The sequence below is a fragment of the Sodiomyces alcalophilus genome (genome assembly GCF_042370955.1).
Source record: "Sodiomyces alcalophilus JCM 7366 unplaced genomic scaffold ACRALscaffold_1, whole genome shotgun sequence".
In the NCBI taxonomy this organism is placed as follows: Eukaryota; Fungi; Ascomycota; class Sordariomycetes; order Glomerellales; family Plectosphaerellaceae; genus Sodiomyces; species Sodiomyces alcalophilus.
In genome coordinates, this window is record NW_027263532.1 from 2,922,700 (window position 1) to 2,945,960 (window position 23,261).

At 50.1% G+C, this 23,261-nt stretch overlaps 10 protein-coding genes across 10 annotated transcripts; 5 read left to right on the top strand and 5 right to left on the bottom strand.

Moving 5' to 3' along the window:
- Positions 1–402: 402 nt before the first annotated feature.
- ACRALDRAFT_1073791 (uncharacterized protein) lies at positions 403–1,899 on the top strand (the record flags this gene model as incomplete). Its single annotated transcript, XM_071018152.1, has 6 exons — positions 403–469; positions 559–585; positions 656–834; positions 914–1,108; positions 1,221–1,631; positions 1,685–1,899. The coding sequence occupies 6 exons, from the start codon at positions 403–405 to the stop codon at positions 1,793–1,795; spliced, it is 990 nt and encodes a 329-aa protein (XP_070879307.1). The 3' UTR covers positions 1,796–1,899.
- On the bottom strand, positions 1,815–2,745 carry ACRALDRAFT_1078933 (uncharacterized protein; the record flags this gene model as incomplete). The annotated part of the gene is made up of 2 exons (XM_071018837.1): positions 1,815–2,134; positions 2,220–2,745. 2 exons carry the CDS (start codon positions 2,743–2,745, stop codon positions 1,815–1,817), a joined length of 846 nt encoding a protein of 281 aa, XP_070879308.1.
- An 850-nt stretch (positions 2,746–3,595) lies between these two features.
- ACRALDRAFT_1078932 (uncharacterized protein) lies at positions 3,596–4,501 on the top strand (the record flags this gene model as incomplete). Its single annotated transcript, XM_071018836.1, has 1 exon — positions 3,596–4,501. The coding sequence occupies one exon, from the start codon at positions 3,596–3,598 to the stop codon at positions 4,499–4,501; it is 906 nt and encodes a 301-aa protein (XP_070879309.1).
- A 1,133-nt stretch (positions 4,502–5,634) lies between these two features.
- ACRALDRAFT_1059855 (uncharacterized protein) lies at positions 5,635–8,463 on the bottom strand. The gene has a single exon (XM_071016124.1). The coding sequence runs from the start codon at positions 8,101–8,103 to the stop codon at positions 5,908–5,910; it is 2,196 nt and encodes a 731-aa protein (XP_070879310.1). The 5' UTR covers positions 8,104–8,463; the 3' UTR covers positions 5,635–5,907.
- Positions 8,133–9,175, bottom strand: ACRALDRAFT_205726 (uncharacterized protein; the record flags this gene model as incomplete). The annotated part of the gene is made up of 7 exons (XM_071021803.1): positions 8,133–8,203; positions 8,238–8,280; positions 8,306–8,433; positions 8,460–8,597; positions 8,732–8,784; positions 8,824–8,913; positions 9,027–9,175. The coding sequence occupies 7 exons, from the start codon at positions 9,173–9,175 to the stop codon at positions 8,133–8,135; spliced, it is 672 nt and encodes a 223-aa protein (XP_070879311.1).
- A 784-nt stretch (positions 9,176–9,959) lies between these two features.
- ACRALDRAFT_1078930 (uncharacterized protein) lies at positions 9,960–11,440 on the bottom strand. Its single transcript, XM_071018835.1, has 2 exons — positions 11,174–11,440; positions 9,960–11,100 (listed from the first exon to the last, which is right to left on the bottom strand). Exons 1-2 carry the CDS (start codon positions 11,285–11,287, stop codon positions 10,447–10,449), a joined length of 768 nt encoding a protein of 255 aa, XP_070879312.1. The 5' UTR covers positions 11,288–11,440; the 3' UTR covers positions 9,960–10,446.
- A 221-nt stretch (positions 11,441–11,661) lies between these two features.
- On the top strand, positions 11,662–12,174 carry ACRALDRAFT_205723 (uncharacterized protein; the record flags this gene model as incomplete). The annotated part of the gene is made up of 5 exons (XM_071021801.1): positions 11,662–11,690; positions 11,733–11,788; positions 11,868–12,032; positions 12,081–12,105; positions 12,138–12,174. The coding sequence occupies 5 exons, from the start codon at positions 11,662–11,664 to the stop codon at positions 12,172–12,174; spliced, it is 312 nt and encodes a 103-aa protein (XP_070879313.1).
- Positions 12,175–12,200: 26 nt separating this feature from the next.
- Positions 12,201–12,874, bottom strand: ACRALDRAFT_205722 (uncharacterized protein; the record flags this gene model as incomplete). The annotated part of the gene is made up of 5 exons (XM_071021799.1): positions 12,201–12,556; positions 12,588–12,656; positions 12,708–12,737; positions 12,771–12,795; positions 12,839–12,874. The coding sequence occupies 5 exons, from the start codon at positions 12,872–12,874 to the stop codon at positions 12,201–12,203; spliced, it is 516 nt and encodes a 171-aa protein (XP_070879314.1).
- Positions 12,875–12,952: 78 nt separating this feature from the next.
- On the top strand, positions 12,953–14,129 carry ACRALDRAFT_205721 (uncharacterized protein; the record flags this gene model as incomplete). Its single annotated transcript, XM_071021797.1, has 11 exons — positions 12,953–12,995; positions 13,032–13,081; positions 13,151–13,225; positions 13,259–13,332; positions 13,398–13,424; positions 13,449–13,461; positions 13,504–13,534; positions 13,595–13,715; positions 13,750–13,871; positions 13,934–13,982; positions 14,024–14,129. 11 exons carry the CDS (start codon positions 12,953–12,955, stop codon positions 14,127–14,129), a joined length of 711 nt encoding a protein of 236 aa, XP_070879315.1.
- On the top strand, positions 14,020–16,297 carry ACRALDRAFT_1073789 (uncharacterized protein). The gene is made up of 3 exons (XM_071018151.1): positions 14,020–14,907; positions 14,974–15,274; positions 15,409–16,297. The coding sequence occupies exons 1-3, from the start codon at positions 14,560–14,562 to the stop codon at positions 15,717–15,719; spliced, it is 960 nt and encodes a 319-aa protein (XP_070879316.1). The 5' UTR covers positions 14,020–14,559; the 3' UTR covers positions 15,720–16,297.
- Positions 16,298–23,261: the final 6,964 nt, after the last annotated feature.

Consider the following 23,261-nt stretch of genomic DNA (forward strand, 5'->3'; position numbering starts at 1 on the left):
GTTTTGCCTTGGTGATGTGAGGTGTGAGATAAAAAGGGACGAGGACGAGGCGATGAAGGTTCCCAGGGGATATATTTCAGACGGCAGTTGGTGGCAGCCGATAAAAACAGATAAGACCTGTCAATGATGTCATTTATGAAAATCTGCCCCTGGATGAAGTCATAGCATCTTTCTTGTATCTTTTGGAAGCACAACTGACTCGTTACTTCGTACATGTGGCATCCATATGTGCATGTGCACGTGTACTTCGTAATAGGTGGAATTTTTTTTGTGCTTATTCATACAAAAACTTGTGCATATAGTCTGGAGACCACGTGATGTCAGATTCAATCACTTAACTTCACCCAGAGATCGCTTCACCATAATCTTTAGCATGGGACCGCGTCATTTGAAGTATGCGCCATGGCGGCTGACGGACACGTTCAGAATGCCCCACGAAATTTCATAGACGAAGGGACTCATAAAGTCAGTACGTCTCTCATCTCCCGACTCCCGTCTTAGCCTCTTAAGAAGTGAGAACTCACGAGTCATGGTCACCGACAGATTACGGCCAAATAGACAGCTACGAGATATTTCGTAGGCTGGGTGAGTGAGAATTGTGGAATTCATCAGGGTAGCTTCACGGACTTACCCCTCTTGTCTTCTTCAATTCAAGGCCGGGGCAGATTTTCCGACGTCTTCGAAGGTCTTCGACTCGTCGACTATCGACGATGCGCCATCAAGTCGTTAAAACCGGTAGACCAGACACAAGTTATCAACGAGATCAAGGTTCTGCAGGCTCTACGAGGCGGACCCAATATTATCGAACTATTGGACGTTGTGCTTGACCCTATGGTAGGAAACCCGATCCGAGGCCGGAACTCACGGGTAAGACGAAAGGATTAAGGCCTACTCTAACTCACCCCACACACAGAATAACACAACATCGTTGATCTTCGAGTTGGTAGATAGCGTCGATTTCCGTTGCCTTTATCCCCTCTTAGACGGCATCGAAATCAGGTACTATATAAGAGAGCTCGTCAGAGCCCTCGAGTTCAGTCACAGCAAGGGTATCATGCATAGGGCCGTGAGGCCTCAGAACGTCTTGATCGATCCCTCTAAAAGAAAGGCAAGCACTGGCACAGAACGAAGCCAGCACGGACACTCCTTCTTTTTTTCTTTTCTTCTTCTTCTTTTTGCTGTTTATTTTGCCATGCCGGGCTCTGACAGTAAGTTAACAGTTGCGCTTGATCGACTGGGGCTCGGCCGCAGTCTACGTTCCGGGGACAACATACGATGCACGCGCGGCCCGAATCTTCGGCACCCCCGAGCTTCTACTGGATTTCGTGACGTACGACTGCCGTTTGGACATGTGGTGCCTGGGTGAGATGTTGGCGTCGATGGTTTTCAGGAAACAACCATTCTTCCTTGGCGTCAGCAGATTGAGCCACCTCGAACAAATCGCCATCACATTGGGGACGAAAGGACTCCTCAACTACGTCGAGAGATACGACATGGACGCACCCGACGTTAGCGACATCCCACTCCACGAGGGGAGATCTTGGGTCAGCTATGTCACCCAGGAGAATCAGCACCTGGCCCATGATGCTGCCATCGACCTCGTGGATAGACTACTACGTTGGGATCATCAGGTGTGTTGCGCTCCTCTAAACTTCGATCCGACTTCTTTTAACCCCTTACTCAGGACCGGCTTACTGCGATCAAAGCACTTGAGCATCCGTATTTTGCACCTCTTGAAGTCCAGACGGCCGATGGCCCAGCTGAACACATTGATGAGGCATATGGTGGTGATTAAACAATTAGGGGTTGGGACACTACGTGGTAAATTTGGCTTCCCTTTTATCCAGCCGAATCTTGGTCAAGGCGACTTCCAGTTCAGCCATCCTCGCGACATCCGAGCCGACAGCCTTGAAGATGTCGTCCAGGTCATCTCCCAAACCAATATTGTGGGCGGTTTTGCGACTCCGGTTGTCTAGGAACGGCGCGACATTGGGGAAGAAATTCTGGATGGAGCCGAGGAAGATGTCGGATCCGACCTGTCCTATTCCTTTAACTTCCTGCACCCTTTCTCTGAGAGCCTTGCGCGCTTCGTCCTCGCGCTTGTCTCTGGGCAGCATATTAGAAGCGTCGTTGTCTGATGTGTTATGCGATGTCAGTTATGCCTTCGCGAGCTGTTCCACGTGTCAACGGCCACGATTTTTCTTTCGCTCAATACGTACCATACTTTTCCTCCATGAGTTCCACCAAATTCCCCAAAAAGTTGGCCGTCTTGTCTCTGTAGTGCGCATAGCCTCCCTTGGTCAATATTTCAGTCCGTTGCTCCCAGGAGGTTTCTTTGAGCACATTAAGGTCATGATAGTCCTCCTCGATGAGGCATTGGAGAGTCGACATGGCGATATCATGCGAAATACGAGCGGACGAGAGGAGCGCGTTGAGTATATGTGCCATGACGACGTTGCTCGCCGGCGTCTTCTCCTCGTCAATCAGACCATTCAGGGGCCGACCGCCGTATTCGGTCAACACTCGGGCCAACAATGGTTTCGCGTCACGTTCTTCGGTCTTTGGGCGTTTTTCGCCATTCGCCCGTCGCGCTTGTTTTGAAGGCGAGTCATCTTGGTGGGTATTCGTCCCATTTTGATCCGCTTTTCGTTTCCGAGACGGCGAAGCTCCCGTCTCCTCCTTCTGCTGGGCGTTCCCCGCAGAACCCTTGGCTCTGTCTCGCTGTCGACTCCGTGTCTGAACCATTTTCCGGAGATCGTGTTAAGCAGAAAGGAAATATGACCTGACACTTGAATGTGTGATTGACCTGGACCTTATATTGCATCGTCCAGCTCAGTGGATGACGAATTGATGACGTTACTGATTGATAGGACCACCATCGTGAACTTCATGGACTTTTCACTGTTCAGTAATTCAGTCTGTAACGGACAAACGACGACCCCTCATCCAGTCATCCAGTCATGTCTGATGACTTATCTTAGGGCTGCATATGGCTTTCTGCAACATCGTAGGATTCACAGTCCCAGCGTGAAGATCAGTCCCATGGAATATTCGCATGGTTCGCGCCGCGGCGTCGATGTGCCAGCTAACGTGGGAGTGGCCCGAGTTAGTAAGCCGGGTCGGCGCGTGCCGCGGCCGCCCCGCGTCTTTTCATGCATGGTAATGGAGGCGGGAAATTTCCGAGATGTCTGCCTCGACCATGTTGTCGGAAAGTGTTGTAGGTATGTACCTGGGTAGGTAATCAATCTCCAAACAAGTCGGCGGTAGTGTAAGGCGAATATATTAGGGTTTCACCGGCAGTTGGTGAAGCTGCGCGGTCATTGAAGTTTACGACGCTAGCCGTGCCCGCCCCACTCGGCAGATTTAAGTGGCCGTTTCGTTTCCCGGCGGTAGGTACGTATCTACTCAGCCACAACGCCACAATCCAAGGAAGATCTTATGTAATGTGACCAGTCCCCGCATTTTTGTGGTTCCCCTTCTTCTTCCCTGATTCTGTTGCCTACAACTTTCACTCAACTCACCACTGCAGTAGGCAGATGCGCGACAGACGCAGATAATCAACAGCATCTGTTCAGATAGTCGCTCGTGTATCATCATGGCCGATCCAGATGCCGACCTCATGGCCGAACTAGACAAACGTTTTGCGTACGACTACGACACGCAGCATCAAGGCACGGAACACTTGGCCGTCAACAACACCTTCGCCCGCCGCTGGCTTACCCTCCTCGCGCTCCGGACCACGGCGCGATTCTACAAGGCCGACAGCGTCTGCATCCCTATTTCTAGGAATCTTATTGTCAAACGGGGACCGTTCGTTCACCTCACAGAGGCCGCCACGATGCAGTTCGTCGCGTCCAATACTTCGATTCCCGTGCCGCGTGTGTACTGCGCCTTCGTCCACAACAACATGGCTTACATTGTCATGGAGCGTATCAAGGGAAAGTCCATCGCCCTGGCTTGGAAATCGTTATCGGAAGCCGACATGAAAAGCATCCTGGCGCAGCTGCGAACAATATTTCGGGAGCTTAGGGACCTTCGACCCCCTCCGGGAACAGGGGTGCAGAGCTGCGCGGGAGGTTCCATGACAGATGCCCGTATTCCTCACGCCAGGCCTAGGTTTGGGCCCTTCAAAACCATCCAGGACTTTCATGTCTGGCTTCGCGAAGGCTTTAGCTTGGACGACTGTTCGCGAATCAAAGATGACCGGACCAGAAAGGACATTGAGCGTATGATAACGATGCAAGATGGGCCATGGCCCCCTCCCGTGTTCACCCACGCAGATTTGAATCCCTCCAACATCTTCGTTCGCGGAGATCGTGTCGTCAGTATCATCGACTGGGAGTTCGCCGGCTGGTATCCTCATTATTGGGAGTATACCTCGGCGTGGTACGGAAACAGGTATCGGCAAGAATGGCAAGACATGATTCCAGAATTTCTCGATCCCTGCCCTGCTGAATCGAAAATGGACATTGCACGTCAAACAGGATGGGGAGACTTTTGAGTCGAGATGCAGAGTATTTGTTACGTCGCATCGACTTTTTCAATATGCGCTGCCCTTCCAAGCCGCGTTGGATCAACGACATGAGCACCGAGCACCGAGCAAGCACCCGACTTTCGGGCCTCGGCCACCGACCCCGCCGCTCAGCCTTCAGGGCACGATCTCCCTCCGTCTTAGCATGTCCCATGTCGGCTTGGGCATCCTCGGATCCGAACCCCTTGCGTACCTGCCCTCTGCAATTTTCCTCTGGACATAGTCGCGAGCCACCGTCTCGATCTTGGACCAGTTCAACTCCGCGGTACCAACAGCCCCTCCGTCCTCGGCCAGCCTAGAAAGGACTTCGGCAACCCACGTCCGGCACCGCCAGTTAGGATTATTCTGGACGACTGGCGTCGTGCGGATGATGTGAAGGAGTCTCTCCTCGTCCACAATCTTTGCGATCAGGACACGTGCGAGTAGGGTACCTGTGTTTTGCACATTTCGCAGCTCACCCTCCTCGAAAACCCAGTCTACGTTGATTGGATTCTTCACGTGAAGACGCACGCCGGGGACCTCAGCCTTCTTTTCGAACTTAAGCCCAATCAGAAAAGCCCAATGGAACCTGCAAATTGTGAGCGTGGCAAGTTTGCAGCAGGCGTGAGGCTGTGGATTCAATCACCTTCTTTCTTCATTGTTGCTAACTCCGCTGGGGTACAAGGCAATGTAAAGACGTTTCTTGTTGGTAGCCATTCTGAAGGAGCTCAACTGACGGCTGCAAGTCTACCGGTGATAATCTATTCCGAATACGAGCCTTCTTGATCCTTGGTTCAACAGGCAGTGGGCTACAGCGGCCCTTTTACACCACGTCCCCCGACTTTATACACAGGACTTCAGAATCACCAACGGCTCTCCGGACGCTCAAATGCTGTTGGGATCAAGAGAAAGGACCAATTCTGCGGACCTGGCCATTTGGCCCGCGCCACGACTCAAGATGGCAGGGCTGGTCTTTGAGGATTTGTACCGACACAGTTGCACAGAATGTCTGCTGATCGCCAGTGTAACCTACATTTGCCGAGCCCCAATATCTCATTGGAAGGCTTGCAGTCAGGCCTCGGAACAGCAAACGCCATCCTTGACAAGAGGGCAGGGAAGGGTGCCCGACTTCCGACCCCTGAGCGCCAACAGTCGCAGTCATCCGTCTAATTGAACCAACGCCAGGAGGAGAAAGTCCCACAGCGGCAGCCTTCAACGAATGAGCCAGTGCTATTTTTCACTCTGCCACTCAAAGCTATGATGGGTATCTACTTAGGTCTACACAACCGTCTTCAACCCAAGACGGGGCCTGACGGCTAACCAAACGAAGCACGCAAAACCGGAAGCAAATAGAAGCGACATGGCGGCACAGCCTGTTCCCAACACGCCCAGCTACCTTACCAAGAGTAGGCGTGGACTTCCAGTTCGAACACGGTCTTGTGTTTCTTGCCTGCCGCTGCAACGGCCGCTCTCGCATCGTCGCACAGGCCGCCTGGCCCGCAGGCGACCACGCCGATTCTCGTCCACCCAGCTTCGACCTCCTGATTCAAGACGGCCTCAATATTGATTCTCTCGCCCCTCTTGATGTCCCTTTCAGCCACATCTTGCAACGCCCCGCCCAAGGCATCCGCAAGGTACCCGTCCCTCTCCTTGATGGACCAGTGGAGCTTCACGTTGGGATGGGCCTTGGCCCAGGGTAAGACACCCGTGATGCCAATGCCACCCGCAATCAAAAGGACGCGATCGCACTTGAGAACGGCCTTGGACGAGTTGTTGGAATATGGCCCATCGAGCAACGTGAGGAGTCGGTTCTCGGCCCGGAGGGACTTGGTCATTCCCTCCGACTTACGCACGAAGAACGTCACCCCGGCCGTCGTCCTGTGAGTAGGGCCCTTGGTGCTCAAGGCCGTTGACACGATTGGGCTCGCCTGGCGCTTTTCCACATCGTTCTGCTCCGAGTCTGTTCCGGTGCTTGCCACGGTGGCTTCGCCGGCCTCCGTGCCAGGCTGATGTGTCGCGTGGAACAACGACGTGGGAAGCACTGAGAAGGGGTGGTTCTCCCACGGCCGCAGCGGGTTGAGGGTCGGGAAGTAGACATAGGCATGCTTGCCCGGGGCCGCCCCCCAGCGGATGCCCTCGACGTCAACGCGGACGTGGTTATCCCCAATGTCGGTGACTTTGGCGTAGCGGACGCCGGCCTTGAGGATGCGGCCAACACGGACGAGGCGGTCGAAGAACCACACGGCGCAGGCGGCGTAGAGCCAGGTGGTGTAACCGGCTGAGATGTCGAAGCGGTAGACGACGTGGTACCAGCACCCTACAATGACGAAGACGGCCATGACGATGTGGCCGATGAGGAAGATCTCGTACGAGAGACGCCTGAAGTAGCCGACGGAGACGACGCACATGACGCAGGCGAGGACGGTGGCGACGACGCCCCAGATCCAGTAATCGAGGACCGACTCGGCGTCGTAGATGCCCATCTCGGAGTACACGGCGACGGCGAGGATGGTGTGCAGAAGCGCCTGCAGCACGAACAGGCGGGCGATCCAGCGGTGCAGCAGCAGGAAGGTCGAGTGCGGCCAGTCGGTGAGCCATTGCAGGATGTTATTCCGACCGGCGAAGAGGATGAGCAGCGGCGCCATGGAGTAGGACAGCACGCCGGTGCGGTACATGAGGTAGCCGGTAACCTGCTGGGAGGTATTTTGGAACCATAGATGGGCCGGCGTGGTGCGATAATCGACGGCGCTGACGATGACGTTGACGACGACCATGAGGGCTATGTAGAGGGCCTGGCCGATTGTCGGGGCGTTGCCTAGCTGGTAGGGGAGGGGACGGACTTGGTAGGTGCCAACCAGGCTCGGGTAGACGAGGTACGGGTTGATTTTGTCGTATAGGGTGCTGATGTAGGGGAAGCGGCCTAGCCAGGAGAGGAGGATGGGGACACCGAAGCCGGTGAGAAGGATGACGAGTCTATCATAAAGGTCAGCTTGGAAAAAGCAGCAACACAGACAGAAAAGATGGGGGATGGGAAAGGAGGGGCCTGGAAAGTATGGAACCCACCCAAAGATGGACCCATTCCTGGTCTCATGGTAGAGAGTCGAGTGTGTGCCGTACAAGACGGACCAAAACTCAGGGGTGCGCACAGTCGAGTTGATGGTATCGCCATGACCAAGGTCGCGCACGGGGGGCTCGTCGATGGAGCGCAGCGCCTCGGTGTAGCTCCACTTGGGAGGCACCTCCGGGTCGCCGGTGCTCACGCGGAACCAGAAATGCTCAATGTCGGGGGTGGAGAGGCCCGCGTCGGCGCACTTTGTGCTGATGCACCAGGCGAGGGAACGGAGGAAGTGGTCGTTGTTGGCGCGGCACTCGGGCGAGGTCTCGACGTGGGGGTGGTGGTGGTCCCCGCCGGATGCACTGTCGTCTTCGTGGACGACGGAGCAGTCGAGTCGGTAGGTCGCGAGGGAGCTGTAGCAGGCGTCGGCGCAGTGGGGGTTCTCGGGGAAGGTGCCGATGCCGGTGAGGCCGACGGCTCGGCTGGGAACTGGCACGGTGGCTGCCGCGAGGGCGAGAATGGCGGACCGGGACCGCATTGTGATGGTCGGGGAGAGTCAATCAGTCCTCAGGCACTCGGGATCGTCGACATGGGGGAACCGTCTTGCTCGCTGAAACTCTTGTCGCGCTGTGCTGTTGCTCGCGCGTCTGGGAGGTGCGGGTTTTATAACACCGGCTTGCCCTTTCAGGGGAAGGGGAAGGCTACGGAGTATATGCTACCGAATCACATGTCACATGCACAATTCTGTAAGCCGGTGTGCAGGTATTGGTAATGGGAAGGGTAGGATTGGAGGTTTGGCTGTCAAGGAGTGAGCCCAAGGTTGGTTGATATGCGGTCTTGGAGTCTTGGGTGTGGTACGGTACCAGATCTATGAGAGTATTTGAGCAAGTTAACCATCATGTTCCTGGTAAAGCCCCTTGTGATAATTTAACCCCTGCAAGGTGACATCCCACGCCCTGCCCGACGCGCAAGTTTGGAGCTGGCTCCCGTCGTCCCGCTCCGGGGGGCCGCTAGCCAAGGTGTGGGTGACCACTGATGTGACTACAGTACGTATAAGATACATTGGCTGTTCGGTGTAGGCGCCGGGGGCCGGGAGCCGGTACATAGCTCCGTTATATAGTGGCCGTGGATAATCCTCTTGTCTGGCCCGGCAAGTCGCCATCAACGGACCTTGCTAGTATTGAGATGCAAGTTACGAAAGTCAAACTGTTTTGCTGAACTGTAGTACTGACACTGCCCAACGGCCTTAGACCTGCACGCCCGGTTGCATACACAGTCGGAACTTCCGGTCCTACCAACTACGGAGTCAACCGCATGAACTACCATGGCGGATGCCACCAAGTATAGGCTTTGTACATCGTCTTTCAATGAATTATTTTCCTTCTGCTTTGTTCCTCTTTATCTTCGTTTCTTGTTTTTTTCTTTTCTTTTTTCTCTTCCCTTCTTATACGTATCGTCAACTTGGATGGCTCTGATTTCCTTTGTTTCCGTTCCGTCTCACTGGTGTTACTGGGCCCAAGTTCACGACCGCAGGCTGCAAACAATAGACACCGCATTGTCCCCTTCTCTCTGCCCGACATTTCCTCGACCTTTGTCTCTTTTATTGACATGAAAATAAGTTCGAGTGAACAATAAACCGAATACTGCCGCTTATGGAACAGTTGCATCTCTTTGTATGTTGGCCATGGTGTTCATCGACATGACGACTCTTGGACTTCGAATACAAAGACCACGGAACTTTGGCCTCTTTGAACCGGTGGAGAGCACCAAGTATAAAGGTCATCCGGTTCTGATCGATTAGAGAGAACTGCAGAAACAAGTCGTCCAGCACCAAGTAACATCACCAGGCATTCCAGTTGGACAAAAGCCTTTCCGTCACTCCTCTCATCGAACCTCGGAATCCCAACAAGACCCGTCGATTCCCAGCGAAATCCATCCAAATGACAACCACCAGCACTCCGGCGTACCGTCACACCCCCGGCAAATCTGCCATTGGGAGGCACAGCTCGAAGAAGAGCCAGGCTTCGGGCGTCCAGGGTCGTCCGGCCCCGCAATGTCACGGCCCCAACCGGCGACACACCCGCGCGTCAGCCCGAGCGGCCGGCGAAGGGGCGATCCAAGGCCTGGACCAGCGCGGACGGCCACCCCCGGAAGCTTTCCAGGTCGTCGCGGTGGAGGAAGAGGTAACAATCGAGCCGGGAGAAAGCCAACCTTCGTCCACTCCTCCCATTCCCACTCCACCTTCCTCTGCCTCTCTCCCCGCCACTCCACTTCCCTGGGTCTTCCCGACTCCACCGCCTTCTTCCGACTCTCCCTCGCCTGCAGCCCCGTCCATCTTCTCAGGCCCATCTCGCTCTTCAGCCGAATCGGCCCCAACGTCGCTTTCGGGATCTTCCACGTCGTGGACTTGGACATCCACCTATACCTCGAACTCGTCTTCGGCTGGGGAGTTGTATTCACCGTCGGTTTCAGGCGCCTCTTCGCCCACTGCATCCGAGGGCCCACAGCCTTCAGCAGAGTCTGAACCCGATGCTCCCCGCAAGATGACGATTACCTGTTTCTTTCCCCACGCCCCTTGAAAGATGACAAGGGTTTGTAATGAGAAGCGATAGATAGCCGGTAACATGATTCAAAGTTACCTGAAAGTAGATTCGTCGCGATCGAGGAAACCGTGAGAAAATGCGTTTCGCAGTGTCAAGTCCGAGTGTACCCAGTGCGCAGTCCAAACGCGGCCCAGGCAGAGGCGCACAAGAGGTGTGAGCACCGCGAGAACGGCCCTGGTAGCAGCGTCCTCCCGAGCGGCGGAGAAAGACCACTCTTGACGAGCGAGCAAGCGAGTTCCTCGCTAGCGGTTTGAAACAGTGAAACCAAAGTCGGCATCTCATCCGAACATGTCATCGTCTTCGTCATCCTCATCACCATCGTGGCCGCGACCCTCCTCTTCCTCTTCGCGACGCGTAGCTTCGGCGCTGGCACCCAGCCTGCGGACGCCCTCGATCACCCCCAGGATGAAGGCGCGGCTCTCGGCCAGCTCCATGGCGCCGACGCCGCGCAGGCGCAGGACCCCCCCGACGCCCTGTTCCAGGTCGGCTGTACTCCTGCGCATCTTGGCCGCGCGGATCTCGTGGAGGTCGCGGAGGAGGGACCGCACCTCGGACGCCGAGGGGATGTCGTCGGCCGCGTGGGCGAGGAGCATCTCGGCGACCTCGAACCAGTGGTATGGCAGCGCGCCGGCGGGGGCGTCGGACGTGCAGGAGGAGAGGAATGGCGGGGAGAGGATGGTGTCGTCGTCGCTGGTACGTCTCGTGGGGTGGTGGTGTGCGTTGCCGCGCGCATCGGCACGGGCGGGCGGTGGAGGAGGGGGGGAGAAGGCGTCCGGGTCGATCTTCATCTCGTAGTGTATCACTTCGCGGAGGGAATCGGGGTGCAGCCACGGCGGGGGGACGATGTTCGCTCGTCGTTGCTTTTTGAGGAGGAGGGCCAGCCATAGAGGGAGGTTGGCGCGGTATGGAGGGCGGAGCGTGGGAGTTTGACCCTGGAGGTGGTGGACGTCAGTATGAGATTTGGGTCGAAGAGCGTGGTGAGAACAGTCCACCGAATATACTCACACTTAGCAGGTCGATGCTATCGAGCCTCTGCCGGGGGACGACCGTCACGGATTCCATCTCGCAAAGGAATCCGACCTCGTTGGGCACGAGGCCACAGGGGAGTGGCAGCGCCATTGGTGATGAGCTCTGAGTGTCTCCGCGACCTGGCAAGTAGCAGAATCTAACGAAGAAGGGGGAAACGAATAGAGGGAATGGATCTCCTGGAAAATTCTTCGATCGCGGGGTGTGGTGTGTGGACTTGGTCGAGGACGTGGTTAGGAAGTCGAGTCGCGACGCGGGGCGCGAGAAGTCTGTCCCGGTTGTCAGATGCCACCAGCTGGTCTTGACGCTACTCCTAGCCGGTAACATTTAACGAGCTGTGGGTCCGCTTATCTAATCTAAATCTGTAATACTATAAAAGTGAATTTGACCGTCCTGACTTTGTTGGCAGTCTATACTTTTTGGGATTTCCTTTAAATCCAGATATTTGGAGCGAAAAGAAGGTAAGAATGGAATACATTACAGCGAGACCAGGTCTGTGCGACTGGAAAAGAGAGATCATGATCTTTCTGATCTTCAGGTTTCCCGGCCAGCAATCGGTGGATTGCCTACCTATCCCGGACACAAACCCCCTAAGTTCTAACCCCTGAATATACCATCGACCTCCCTGTACGCCTGGGAATTTTAGTGAATAACATCTCAGTGCTCTAACAAGCGCCGAACAGCTCATCCAAACAACATGCCATGATGGCCATAGCTCTGGCCCAAAACCTTCACTCACGCAATTACTATACTTCCGCCAGGAGAAGACAAGAGACTCTATCTCCTATCACCCAACGACCAAGTTTTAACAGTCACGATGCATATTGTAAGACGAAAAGTGAGAGTATACCTGTTTATTACTCTATTACCTATGAATGCGATCCAGCGCATCCCATACTCGAGGTAGTATGGTGACCCAGCCTTGAGAAGCTGATCAACTCAGCTCCGAGGCGACAGCTCGCAACGGAAGCGAGGGTTAGCAAGATACTGCACATACCGTGATAACTTACTGGCAGTACAAGTTGCAGCGTTCGCACAAGTTTCCGCCGGGGAAGCGGACGACCACGCGGCAGCCGCACTCGCAAGTGCACTGGACCTGGGCCGCATTGACGGGGGCGGACATGTTCTCCGTCTTCTTGGTGGAGGGGGTGGTGGCGCCAGCCTTGGAGGCGGCGACAGGAGTGGGAGTGGAAGAATGCATTGTTGCTTGGTGGATGGGTTTCTTTGGGTTGTTTGGGTGTTGTGTATTTGCTTTGAGCTTGTAGTAGTAGTAGTAGTAGTCGAGTATTGGCTGAATGCTGAAAGTAGTAGATGTTGGATGGCCGAGTTGGAATGAGAAGTTCAAGTCGAGGTCTAACTCGCCTGTATTTATGGTATTCATAAACGGACAAACAATCATTCAGATCGTAATCATCATGAATGTTCTTACAGTGTTGTTCAGGAATAACAACATAGGTTCGACCTCGCATGAACAAGCCCATTGCAAGTCGGGTTCAAAGAGAGTAATACAGACAAGGCATTGTCGGCTCGCCCTTGAACAAGTCTTTCAGGTCAGTTCAAAGAGAGTAGCACAGACAGATATTGTTCATGAAAGAGACGTCCTATCCATAGAGAACATTGCAATAAAGAAACAAGCCCCAGCACAGCACCCTTATCCTCGATATCATCAACCAACAGCATACACTGATTTAGTACAAGGGGAAGCTTGATATGCGAATACGTCGTTACTGCATTGGAGATATAGGTCGCAGTAGGGTAATGTTACGACAAGGGATCAAGGGGACAAAGGACGTGATTTCTGGTTGAAATTGACTAGGAGGCTCTCTGCCGCCACGAGACTCGGAGGTTGCTTGCTGGGAGGCTCACGTGATGGAGGAGAGGATAAGAGTGTGAGTGTAGTTCTTTCTGGTAGGTTCCTCAGCCCTGTGATATGCATGTCTTTGTTTGTCTATTCAGACGACTTACGAGAGACGGACCCTGACTCTAGAGATTGTCCCCATTCTTATGCCTCGACCCGTTGATTCGCTGCATGTCAGCGATCCGCCGACCAGGCCTAACTGATAGCCATCTCAGGCGTTGGAGAAAAGAAGCTTTCTTAGGCCGCCGGCTTGGCCAAAATATCCCGCGCACTTGGTTGTGTCCGTTCGTCGTTATCTATTAGCTTCCGAACGGATATTGGTTCAGACAATGTCCATCCTTTCAGTCAAAGTCACTCGTCTGAGTCGTTCCAGTAAACATTTCAATCAAATGTTAGCAAGATGGGATCCGTGCATCGATTTGTATAGTTCGCAGTGTCCATCTCCATCGAGATCGATGACGATTTCTTTTACCTGGTATTCCGTCAGTTCAACTCGATTGAATCGGCGTACCTGGTTCAGACATGACTTGGTGCGGACGCAGCCCCGACAGTCGGTCTAGACCCTTTTTCGTCTTCAGCTGGAATTGAGTTCATTCCGCATCCAGTCCGTGTAACAGTGTTCGCTCGAATCCCCATGGGCCCATACCCCATCCCATCGATGCTGTTTTCATACAAAGAGCCATTGATTTTGCCACAGCGACATTCGATTGGGCAACGTTATAACTTACATGGACGTTTCCGTCAGCCAGCTTTGTTATCAGGTCCAAAATTTCGGCGCAAAGGGTCAATCTCAGCAAAAGTTCGTCTTGGAAGCTGGATGTACGAATACGTAAGTTTGTCGTAATAATAGCCGTCGCAACCCCCGAACTGCTCGTACTGAGTACGTGACTTTGAATTCGACCAGCCCTATGTCGTAGTGGAGGAGGGGATGTAGTGGAGGAGCGAATCGGTAATTACTCCGGTCACTGCAGAAGGCGGCAGGTCTCCGCACCTTATCCCACGGGGTACCTTGCCCGGAACTTTATTGCCGCTCTAGACTACGCCGCATTATCATGGGATGCTACGACTATGCTTTGAGAGGGTGGGCTCTATACCTCGTAGGACGCCCCGTGTTCCTTATCCTCCTAGGCTCTATGCCGGCCCTGGTTAGGTACGTAACCCGTGTAAACGCTGCTTTCCCAAGGTCGCAACGATGGAGTACTCTGTACAGCTTCGAGCTTTCTTAGTTCCCGTTAACGCCAGACGGGCCAGAGGATGGCGGGGTTGAAATTTTTATATATCATGACCTGTCTTCCATGTCATATTCGGCGATCCCTCCCTCCATTTTAACGGTAGATATTACTATTGCGGGCTGTCGTCAAGACCAAGAGTACGAATACAAAAGCACACCAACACCAGTCACCCACATCCACATGGCTGGATAATCTGTTCGATTGTATCCAACAACTACATCATTTCATGCCTGAGAAGCTCCTCTCCTAGATACCGCCGTAGCCCATTCTCCAAAATGCACGCCTTCCGACACCTTTCGTCCTCCAGCCGGGTCAACAGTCTTACCCAGGGTATAAGCCGGTTATCGAGCGCCAGACGCACGGGTCAGGGCCCTCTCCCGACGCTTTTCCTCCCGGACACCACGCGGAACAACATTGTCGCCACTATAGGCGAGTTCGTGGGGACCTTCCTCTTCCTCTTCTTCTCTTTCGCCGGTACCCAGATTGCAAACACCCCCAAGCCCGTCGAGGGCGCGCCTCCGAACCATGCGGCCCTGATCCTCGTCAGCCTGGCGTTCGGCGTCTCGTTGACCGCCAATGTCTGGGCGTTCTACCGCATCACCGGCGGCCTCTTTAACCCTGTTGTACGTCCAATGGCTCCAGCCCCTCTTATCACCACCATTCCGGACAACCCCTGACACGCCGTTTAGGTCACTCTCGCTTTGGTGCTCTGCGGGGGTCTCCCTTTCATCCGTGCCATCTGCGTCGTCCTGGCCCAGTTCCTCGGCGGCATTGCTGCTGCTGCGGTGGTATCGGCTCTCTTCCCGGGCCCGATGCCGGTCGATACGCTCCTAGGAGGCCACGCCAATATCGCCCAGGGTCTCTTCATTGAGATGTTCCTGACGGCACAGCTCGTCTTTGTCATCCTTATGCTTGCTGTCGAGAAACACCGGTCTACCTACCTAGCACCTGTGGCCATTGGGACGACCTTCTTCCTGGCGGAACTAATTGGTGTGTTTGTTCTTTTTTTACTTTTTAGGCCTTTCCTCCTTTTCCCGTGCCATCTGATCTACCGGCGGGGGAGTAACATAACCACTTCCCCTACAGGTAAAAGCCGTGCTAATCTCTTGCTCCTTCGTTGATAGGAATTTATTTCACCGGCGGCTCCCTCAATCCGGCTCGCTCTCTTGGTCCCGCAGTAGTTAACCATTCGTTCCCCGGGTATTTTTGGATCTACTGGGTGGGCCCCATCCTGGGATCGTTGCTGGCCTGCGGCTTCTACGCTCTACTTCGCTCCATGCGTTATCAGGACTGCAACCCTGGGCAGGACTCGGATGGCGAAGATTACCCCAAGCGCAGACATTCGACCATCGAAGAAATGTCGCCCAAGACCGAAGGTCCTCCCGAGCTGCGAGGTGACGCTCATGATCCTCAGACTGTTAACGGACAGACGTGACACCGCAGCGTTATAACGTAGTCAAGCAAGGACATGAAATCTAGGACCAGGTCCTTGATGTTGTCCTTGATGTTGGTCCCCATGATATACATGTCAGGTGGAAAATGGTGCTAAGAAACGGTGGCTATATGCTACAAAGTAGAATGGAAATGATATTGAATTAGGCTTCGTCAAAACCCATTTGAACCGCCGTTTGGGCGCCTAAACGAAAAAGTGGACCTAACCCATTAGGGCCCTGCCTGTTTGAACGGGCCCTAATTGGATCGAGGGGTTCTAGTAGGCCTGCCTACTAGAAGCCGGGGTCTTTACTGGGCGGCCTAAGTATGTCTCGGCGTTGTAATGGGTTACCCCGCTTAGCCCTAAAGGAACCTAGTAGTTCCTATTAGGTGCCTATTTAGACCCCTGGGTTCTTCTAGGCGAGAGCGGGACTACCTATTAGGACTCTAAGACTTTCCTGGGCCGCCTAATAGAGGGTCTGGGTTTAATTAGGCAGGCCTAAAGCGGATAATAGTGGGGCGGCCTAGTAAAGCCGCTATATATAGGTATTAAGTACTATATTAAGTACTATATCTAATAAGCTAAAAGAAGCAAAATATAAACTAGTATTAAATAAAGAGTAAAGCTTTATAAATAATACTCGTTAATAATAGTCCTAATCGTAAAGAGAGGTAGTAAATATTAAAGAAATATAAAAGAAATCTAATAATAGTATTAATTAAGGAAGGAATAATAATAACCGTACCTGCCTTTATTCCTGCCTTTATACTATTATTTTTTATAAGCTGCCTAAATAAACCTCCTTTATTATATCTAGTAGTATCTTCCTTTAAGCACTAAATAATAGTCTAAGAAGTAAATAACGCCTTTATTTTTTATTCTATAATTAAATAAAGCTATACTGCTTTTTTTTTAACTATTATTAATATCTATAATATCACGTTAACTTACGCCGCTATTATCACTATTATCACTATTATTACTATTATCACCACCCTTACTATTACTACCACCACTATTACTACCACTATACTGCTATAAGTTTTTATCTAGACCCTATACGATCGGTATTTTACTAACTTATTATAGTCGCGCTAGTACTCTGTAACGAGATGATCGTAGACCTATCGGTATGTAGTCGGACCGATGGCCGCGCACGGACCACCGATCCGAACCTATCTCTGTGCGTACGTTAAGGGATTAGTTTAATCCCTTAAGTTAAAGTCTTGGTTTAAAGTTAGCGCTTGGTTAACGAATATACTGCGATTACTTTACGGTATTAAGCTATCGAGCCTTTTCTATGATATCTTTTCCTTAATTAAAGTCTACGGACTTTCCTTTCGTTATAATTCTTTAATTTCTATACCTTTAAGGTAGTTAGGCCGAAGATACCACTAAGAAGGACTTAAGGAACGAGCGTCCCCCCGGGGGGAGCTAGCAAAGCGGACACCGGGTAGCCGCCCGCCGTACTAAGGTTAATAACGACGGTGGCCGAATAGGAACCGTCGGATAAAAATAAGGGGTTAACGGATATACCGGTTATACTCGGTCCCGAAGATAGTGGTTTATAGGCCGATCGGCGATTTATCGCCGGCCCCTTAACGTCGATATAAGAGGCGTTAATTACGATGTTTTCGTAATATCTTTAGTAATAAAGCGAGATTAATCGAGTAATTATAAAGAAGCTTACTAAATAACCGGCGCCCTAGCGCGATTATAAAAAACCGCCGGTATATAATTATAAGCTAATTAAAGAGTTATCCACGGTTATAGAAATCGACGATTAGTTAGTAGCGATTAAGGCTAGGAACTAGTTTAGACCTGGTGCCCTAGTGCTATAGCAGATCGAATAGGCTTTAACGAAGCTCGAATATACCTTCTAGATATCCTAGAGGTATTATGCCCGGAAGATTACTAACCCGAATTAGAACGACTTTACGGCGTTTATTCGGTAAGAGTACCTATCCCGGGATATATAATAGTACTATTACCGTAAGGAACTTCGTAAGCTATAAATAACCGGCGATATAATACCGATAAAGCTATTTAAACGGTAGGATAACCTATATAGGCTATTAGGCTAGGAAATAAGCAGAAGCGAAGAGCGTGCCTATAACTATTTTAGTCGGCTACCCCTACGTATTAAGGATAAGATACGGGAGCAGAAAACCGAATTAGATAAGGCGGTGACGCTAGCTTAAGAGGCGTAGCTATTCTAGGATATAAACCCTATTAAGAAGGCGAGCAGTAAGCGATTAGATACCGGTTATAAGAGGACCCTATTAAACTTCTAGTATTCGGACGGTCGTTTAAGTCGGGTAAGCACCCCGGCGACTAGTCGGTGTACGCCCGCCGAGCCAGGTAAGACGGACTCGAAGGGGGCGCCCCTAACGGGTTAAAAGGTATCAGGCTCGGGTCTAGAGCCTCTATAAGCGTAGCCTAGTACGCGTGCCTTTATAGGCGAGTACTATAACTATAGTAAAAAGGGTTATTATTCTAAGGACTATTATAATAATAAGGAACGATAGATAACCGATAACGGGGCGGCGAAGGCTTATGCCCGTGTTAGTAACGTGTATACTATACGTAATAACCTTAATAACGATATTCGGGTTAGAGAACTCTATTTATCGGGAAATAAGTCGGCGTAGGTAATAAGGGGGCTAGACCTACGCCTAATAACTAGCCGGCGATTATAGTTAGCGAGGTGGCGAGATTTATAGCGATAGTAATCCGTTATAGAAAGGAGATCGAGTTTAGCGTGGATTTAGATACCTATACGTAGGTAGATATTATTAGCCTAGTATTAGTGGAACGCCTAAGGTTAAAACCGCTCTTAGAGGTCGAGACTCCGGAGATTAAAGGTTTTGATAGTAGCCCGGCGAGGGTTCGCGGAGCGTACGGCTTAGCTTTCTATTTACTAGACGCAGAAGGGCGGCCACGCCTATTAAAAAGGGTTTTCCTATATACGGATCGACCTAAGGGTACCGGATAATTACTGCTTTTAAACGATAATATAGGTTAAGAAGGTATTATAATTAATACGGCCCGCCGAACGTTTATCTACGGGCCGATCTTAATTATAGACCCCGAGCTATAGGCTTATAAGGTTATCGAAAAGCGAGCAAAGGCGTATATTATATATATCGCTACCGCTACTATTATCGTACCGGGGACGCCGGATATAACTATTCCGTCTATAGATAACGATAAGGTGATATACGGACTAGTTATCGAACTACCGCCGGAAATCGCTAACTATTAGGATATATTTTCGGAGTAGGCTATAAAGGAGCCACCCTTACTAAAGGACGCCGAATACACGATTAACTTATAAAACGGGAAGGAACCGCTATTCGGGCTATTATATCCCCTGTCTCGAGCCTAGCTAAAGGAGCTAAAGAAGTATATCGCTAAAGGGATAACGAGCGATCGTATTTAACGGTCAACGAGCCCTATAGGCTTACTAGTGCTATTCGTGCCTAAAAAGGATAGTAGCTTACGACTCTATATCGATTATCGAGGGTTAAACGCTATAACGATTAAGAATAGGTACCCCCTACCCCTAGTCGGCGAGCTATTAGATAGGCTCGCCGGGGCAAAGTACTTTTCTAAGGTGGATATCCGAGATACCTATTATAGGATCCGGATTAAGAAAGAGGACCGCTAGAAGACGGTGTTTAGAACGCGATACGGCTATTATAAGTACGCGGTTATATTATTCGGGCTAATAAATACTCCGGCTACCTTCTAGGCGTATATTTACTAAGCGCTTACCGGTTTACTAGATATATATTATATCGCTTACCTAGATAATATCCTTATATATTCCACGTTAAGGGAATAGTATATAAAGAACCTAAAGAAGGTTTTGGATTAGCTTTATAGGGCCTAGCTATACGCGAAACTATTAAAGTGCGAATTTTACTATAACTAAGTGGATTTCCTAGGGTTTATAGTAACCCGCGAGGGTATTATAATAGACCCGGAACGTGTATATACGGTCGCCGAGTAGCCGGTGCCCGGGTTATTTCGTGATATCTAAGTTTTCCTTAGTTTTACTAATTTCTATAAGAGGTTTATTAAGGGATACTCTAGAGTTACTATACCGTTAACTACGCTACTAAAAGGCAGTTAGGCGGGTAAAAAGAAAGGACCTTTTAAGTTCCCGGATAGCGCTAAGCGGGCGTTTAAATTACTAAAAGTCGCCTTTAGGTCGGCGATTATTCTACGGCACTAAAACCTAGTGCTAGATATAAGGGTTAAGACGGACGCCTTAAATAAGGCTATTTCCGGGATCCTAAGTTAGAAGTATAAGACTAGATAGCGACCGGTCGCCTACTTCTTATAGAAGCTTTCCGAAACGGAGTAACGATAGGGTATAGGATAGCAGGAGCTATTAGCTATAATAAAGAGCCTTAAGTATTAGCGCCACTATCTCGAAGGCATAGGATAGGCGTTTACGGTGCTAATAGACTATTAGGCGCTTAAGGGCGTGCTAAACGCGCCGGCGCGGGACCTTCGCGGAAGGCTTACTAGATAGGTATACTGATTATCGTTATTTAACTTTAAGGTTTAATACCGCCCGGGTAAGACGAACCCGGTAAATGGCCTATTAAGATAGCCGGATTATATAGTGGATAAGACGCTATACGATAACGTGCTTCCTACCTTATCGTAAAGATTATAACTAGTTAGCGACCTCCTAATAAGCGTTCGCTAACGGATCGCGAGTATCTATCTTACCCTAATAAGTAACACGGTAAAGATTGTATATATTTAAGCCGCTCGGGTAATACTACCCGAATATAGGCCTAGTAAATATAAGCGGGCATAGACTCTATAGGAGGGGGCCCTGCCTAGCTTAAGAGAATACGAGGACAGAAAAAGGCTATAACCCCTATATCCTATTAACGGTATACGGCGTGTTATTATCGCTGCTATTACCCGCTCCTAAATATAAGACGTGGGGTATAGGGCGACTGCCTAGCGAAGGGTCGCCGATAAGATATCGCCGATACCCGAGGCTAATAAGGCTAGGGTTACTATAATACCGGATTAGTATATCCTATATTCTATAGCCTAAGAGCTAGCTAGGAACGAAACGGCAGGTCGGCGTATTATTAGTAAGGAACTAAAAGATCTAGTTAAAGGGCTATAAACTACTAACCCGGGTTATATATCCTTAATTAAGAATATTCGCTAAGGGACCGGAAAAAGAGCGGGGTACTCTCTCGGAAATAAGGATATACTATTATTTAAGGGACGGTTAGTATTACCTATATAGGGCGCCCTAAGGGCGGAGGTCCTATAATAGCACTACGATAACCCTAGAGCCGGGTATATAGGAGCGAATAAGACGCTTAAGCTGATTTTAAGAAAGTTTTATTAGGTAGACTTAGCGGCGGACGTTTACGATTATATCGCTATATATTTAGCGTGTTAAGGGGTATAAGTGCCGCGATATAAGCCGTACGGTTAGCTATAGACGCTGCCGTTACCTATATATCCGTTCTAAGAGATTAGTATGGATTTTATCACGGGTTTACCGTCTATAAAAGGGGTAGACGGGTAAATATATAACGCTATCCTAGTAATCGTTAACCGGTATATAAAGTACGCTCTGTTTATTCCTATACGGAAGGACCTAATAGCACCCTAGCTAGCGGCGCTGCTATATAAGGAAATTAAGTGCCGATTCGGTAGCCTAAAGGGTATAGTAATAGACCGGGATAAGCTATTTACTACTTAGTTTTAGATAGAGTTTTACCGTAAGCGGGCGAACGCTTAGCGACTATCTACTATATACTACCCGTAAACGGATAGTTAGACGGAATAAACGTATTAGTTCCTGATTAAGTACTTATAAACGATCGCCGGTAATATAATAATATAATAGCCTATTTAGTTATTAAAAGCTAGGTTCGCCTATAATAATAGTAAGCACTCCTCGCTTAGTATCTCGCTATATAAAGCGTTATACGGGTACTATCCGCGTATAATAGAATATATTCGACCTAGGGACGATACCCGGGTACAGGGCGTCTAAGAACGTATTAAGAAGCTAGCGGAAGTTCGGCGAAAGGTCCGTGAATACTAAGCGCGTGCTATAAAGCATTAGGCTTAGCACTATAATAAGCGCTACTAACCGTAGCAGTATAAGGTAGGCGATATCGTTAGACTATCCACGAAGAACTTCCGATTCCGGTAAGGGTTAAAGCTAGCACCGTAATATATTCGGGTATAAGTAACTAAGAGGATCGGTAAGTAGGCGTATAGGGTTCGCCTTCCTACGTAGTATATAAGGATACATAATATATTCCCGGTATCCTTATTAAAGCCGTGGAAAGACCGAGTAGCCGTAGAGTTATCGGCGAAGGATCTCCCGCTCCTAGAAAAGGAGTAAAATAAATAGGAGGTAGAAGATATTATTAATTATAAAAAAGAATAAGGGAAAACGTTCTATCTTATAAAGTGGGCAGGCTAGCCGGTAGAATATAATACCTAGGAACTAGAGGACTACTTAGAAAACGCTCTAGGGATCCGGAAAAGGTACTAGAAGCATAAAAAGCATATATATAAAAAGTAGGATAACTATAAGATAATATAAGGCGCTAAAGGGTTATCGGATATAAAAATAAGAACTTAATTATAAGTTATAATAACCTTTTTCCTTAACGATAACTAGATAAAATAGGGTTAAGCCCTAACTAATCCTAAAATTATAAAACTATCCGTATAAAGTTTAACGCTATTTTAGGCGATTATTACTAGCGGTGGCTCGGCGAATAAAAAAAAAAAAAATTTTAGTTACTAAAACCGAAAAAGTCGGTCTTATTACTAATAGCGGCGGCTACGATATTATTATTATTAGCGGGGGCCGGCTAGGCGGCGGGGGTATAACGGCGGGGTATACGAATACGCCGATAAGGGATATCGTCCTTATCCGATAAGGTAAACGCTAACGGCGTATACGCGGTATTATTAGGGGGAGCCGGGGTGTTAGTAGCCGATAAGGCGGCGGAAGCCCGATAATAAGTAGGATAGCGGGGGCAAGCCGTAGCGGGATAAGGAATAGGTTTAATAGCCTCGCTAAAACTATCGCTAAAAGGATTATTATTATTATTAATAAAAGCATAACTATAGCGAGTAGCCGCTAAGCGACTAATAAAACAATAAGCTAGAGTAGGGCATCGGGGATTATTAATAGCCGCTAAGAGGTCGGCGAGCCTATCTAAAGACGGAAACGCCTTAAGGCCTTAAAGGCGATCCTTATAATCGAACAGGCAGTAACCGTTTATCGCTAAGTCCTTAACGAAAGAAATAAGCGACTTAACGTCGTGGAGGTTACCCTCGCGAGGCGGGCGGGTTTAATCTAATAACGCCGACGCTTCGGCGTTATTAATACGACTAAGACGGTGTATAAAGTTAACCGTTATTATAGAGCGTAAGGACAAGATTTCGTCTAGAACTAGTATTTAAGACTGCTAATCGTTAGGAATAGGTAGCCGAGCGGTTAGCGATTAAACTTATATCCTTAGCGGT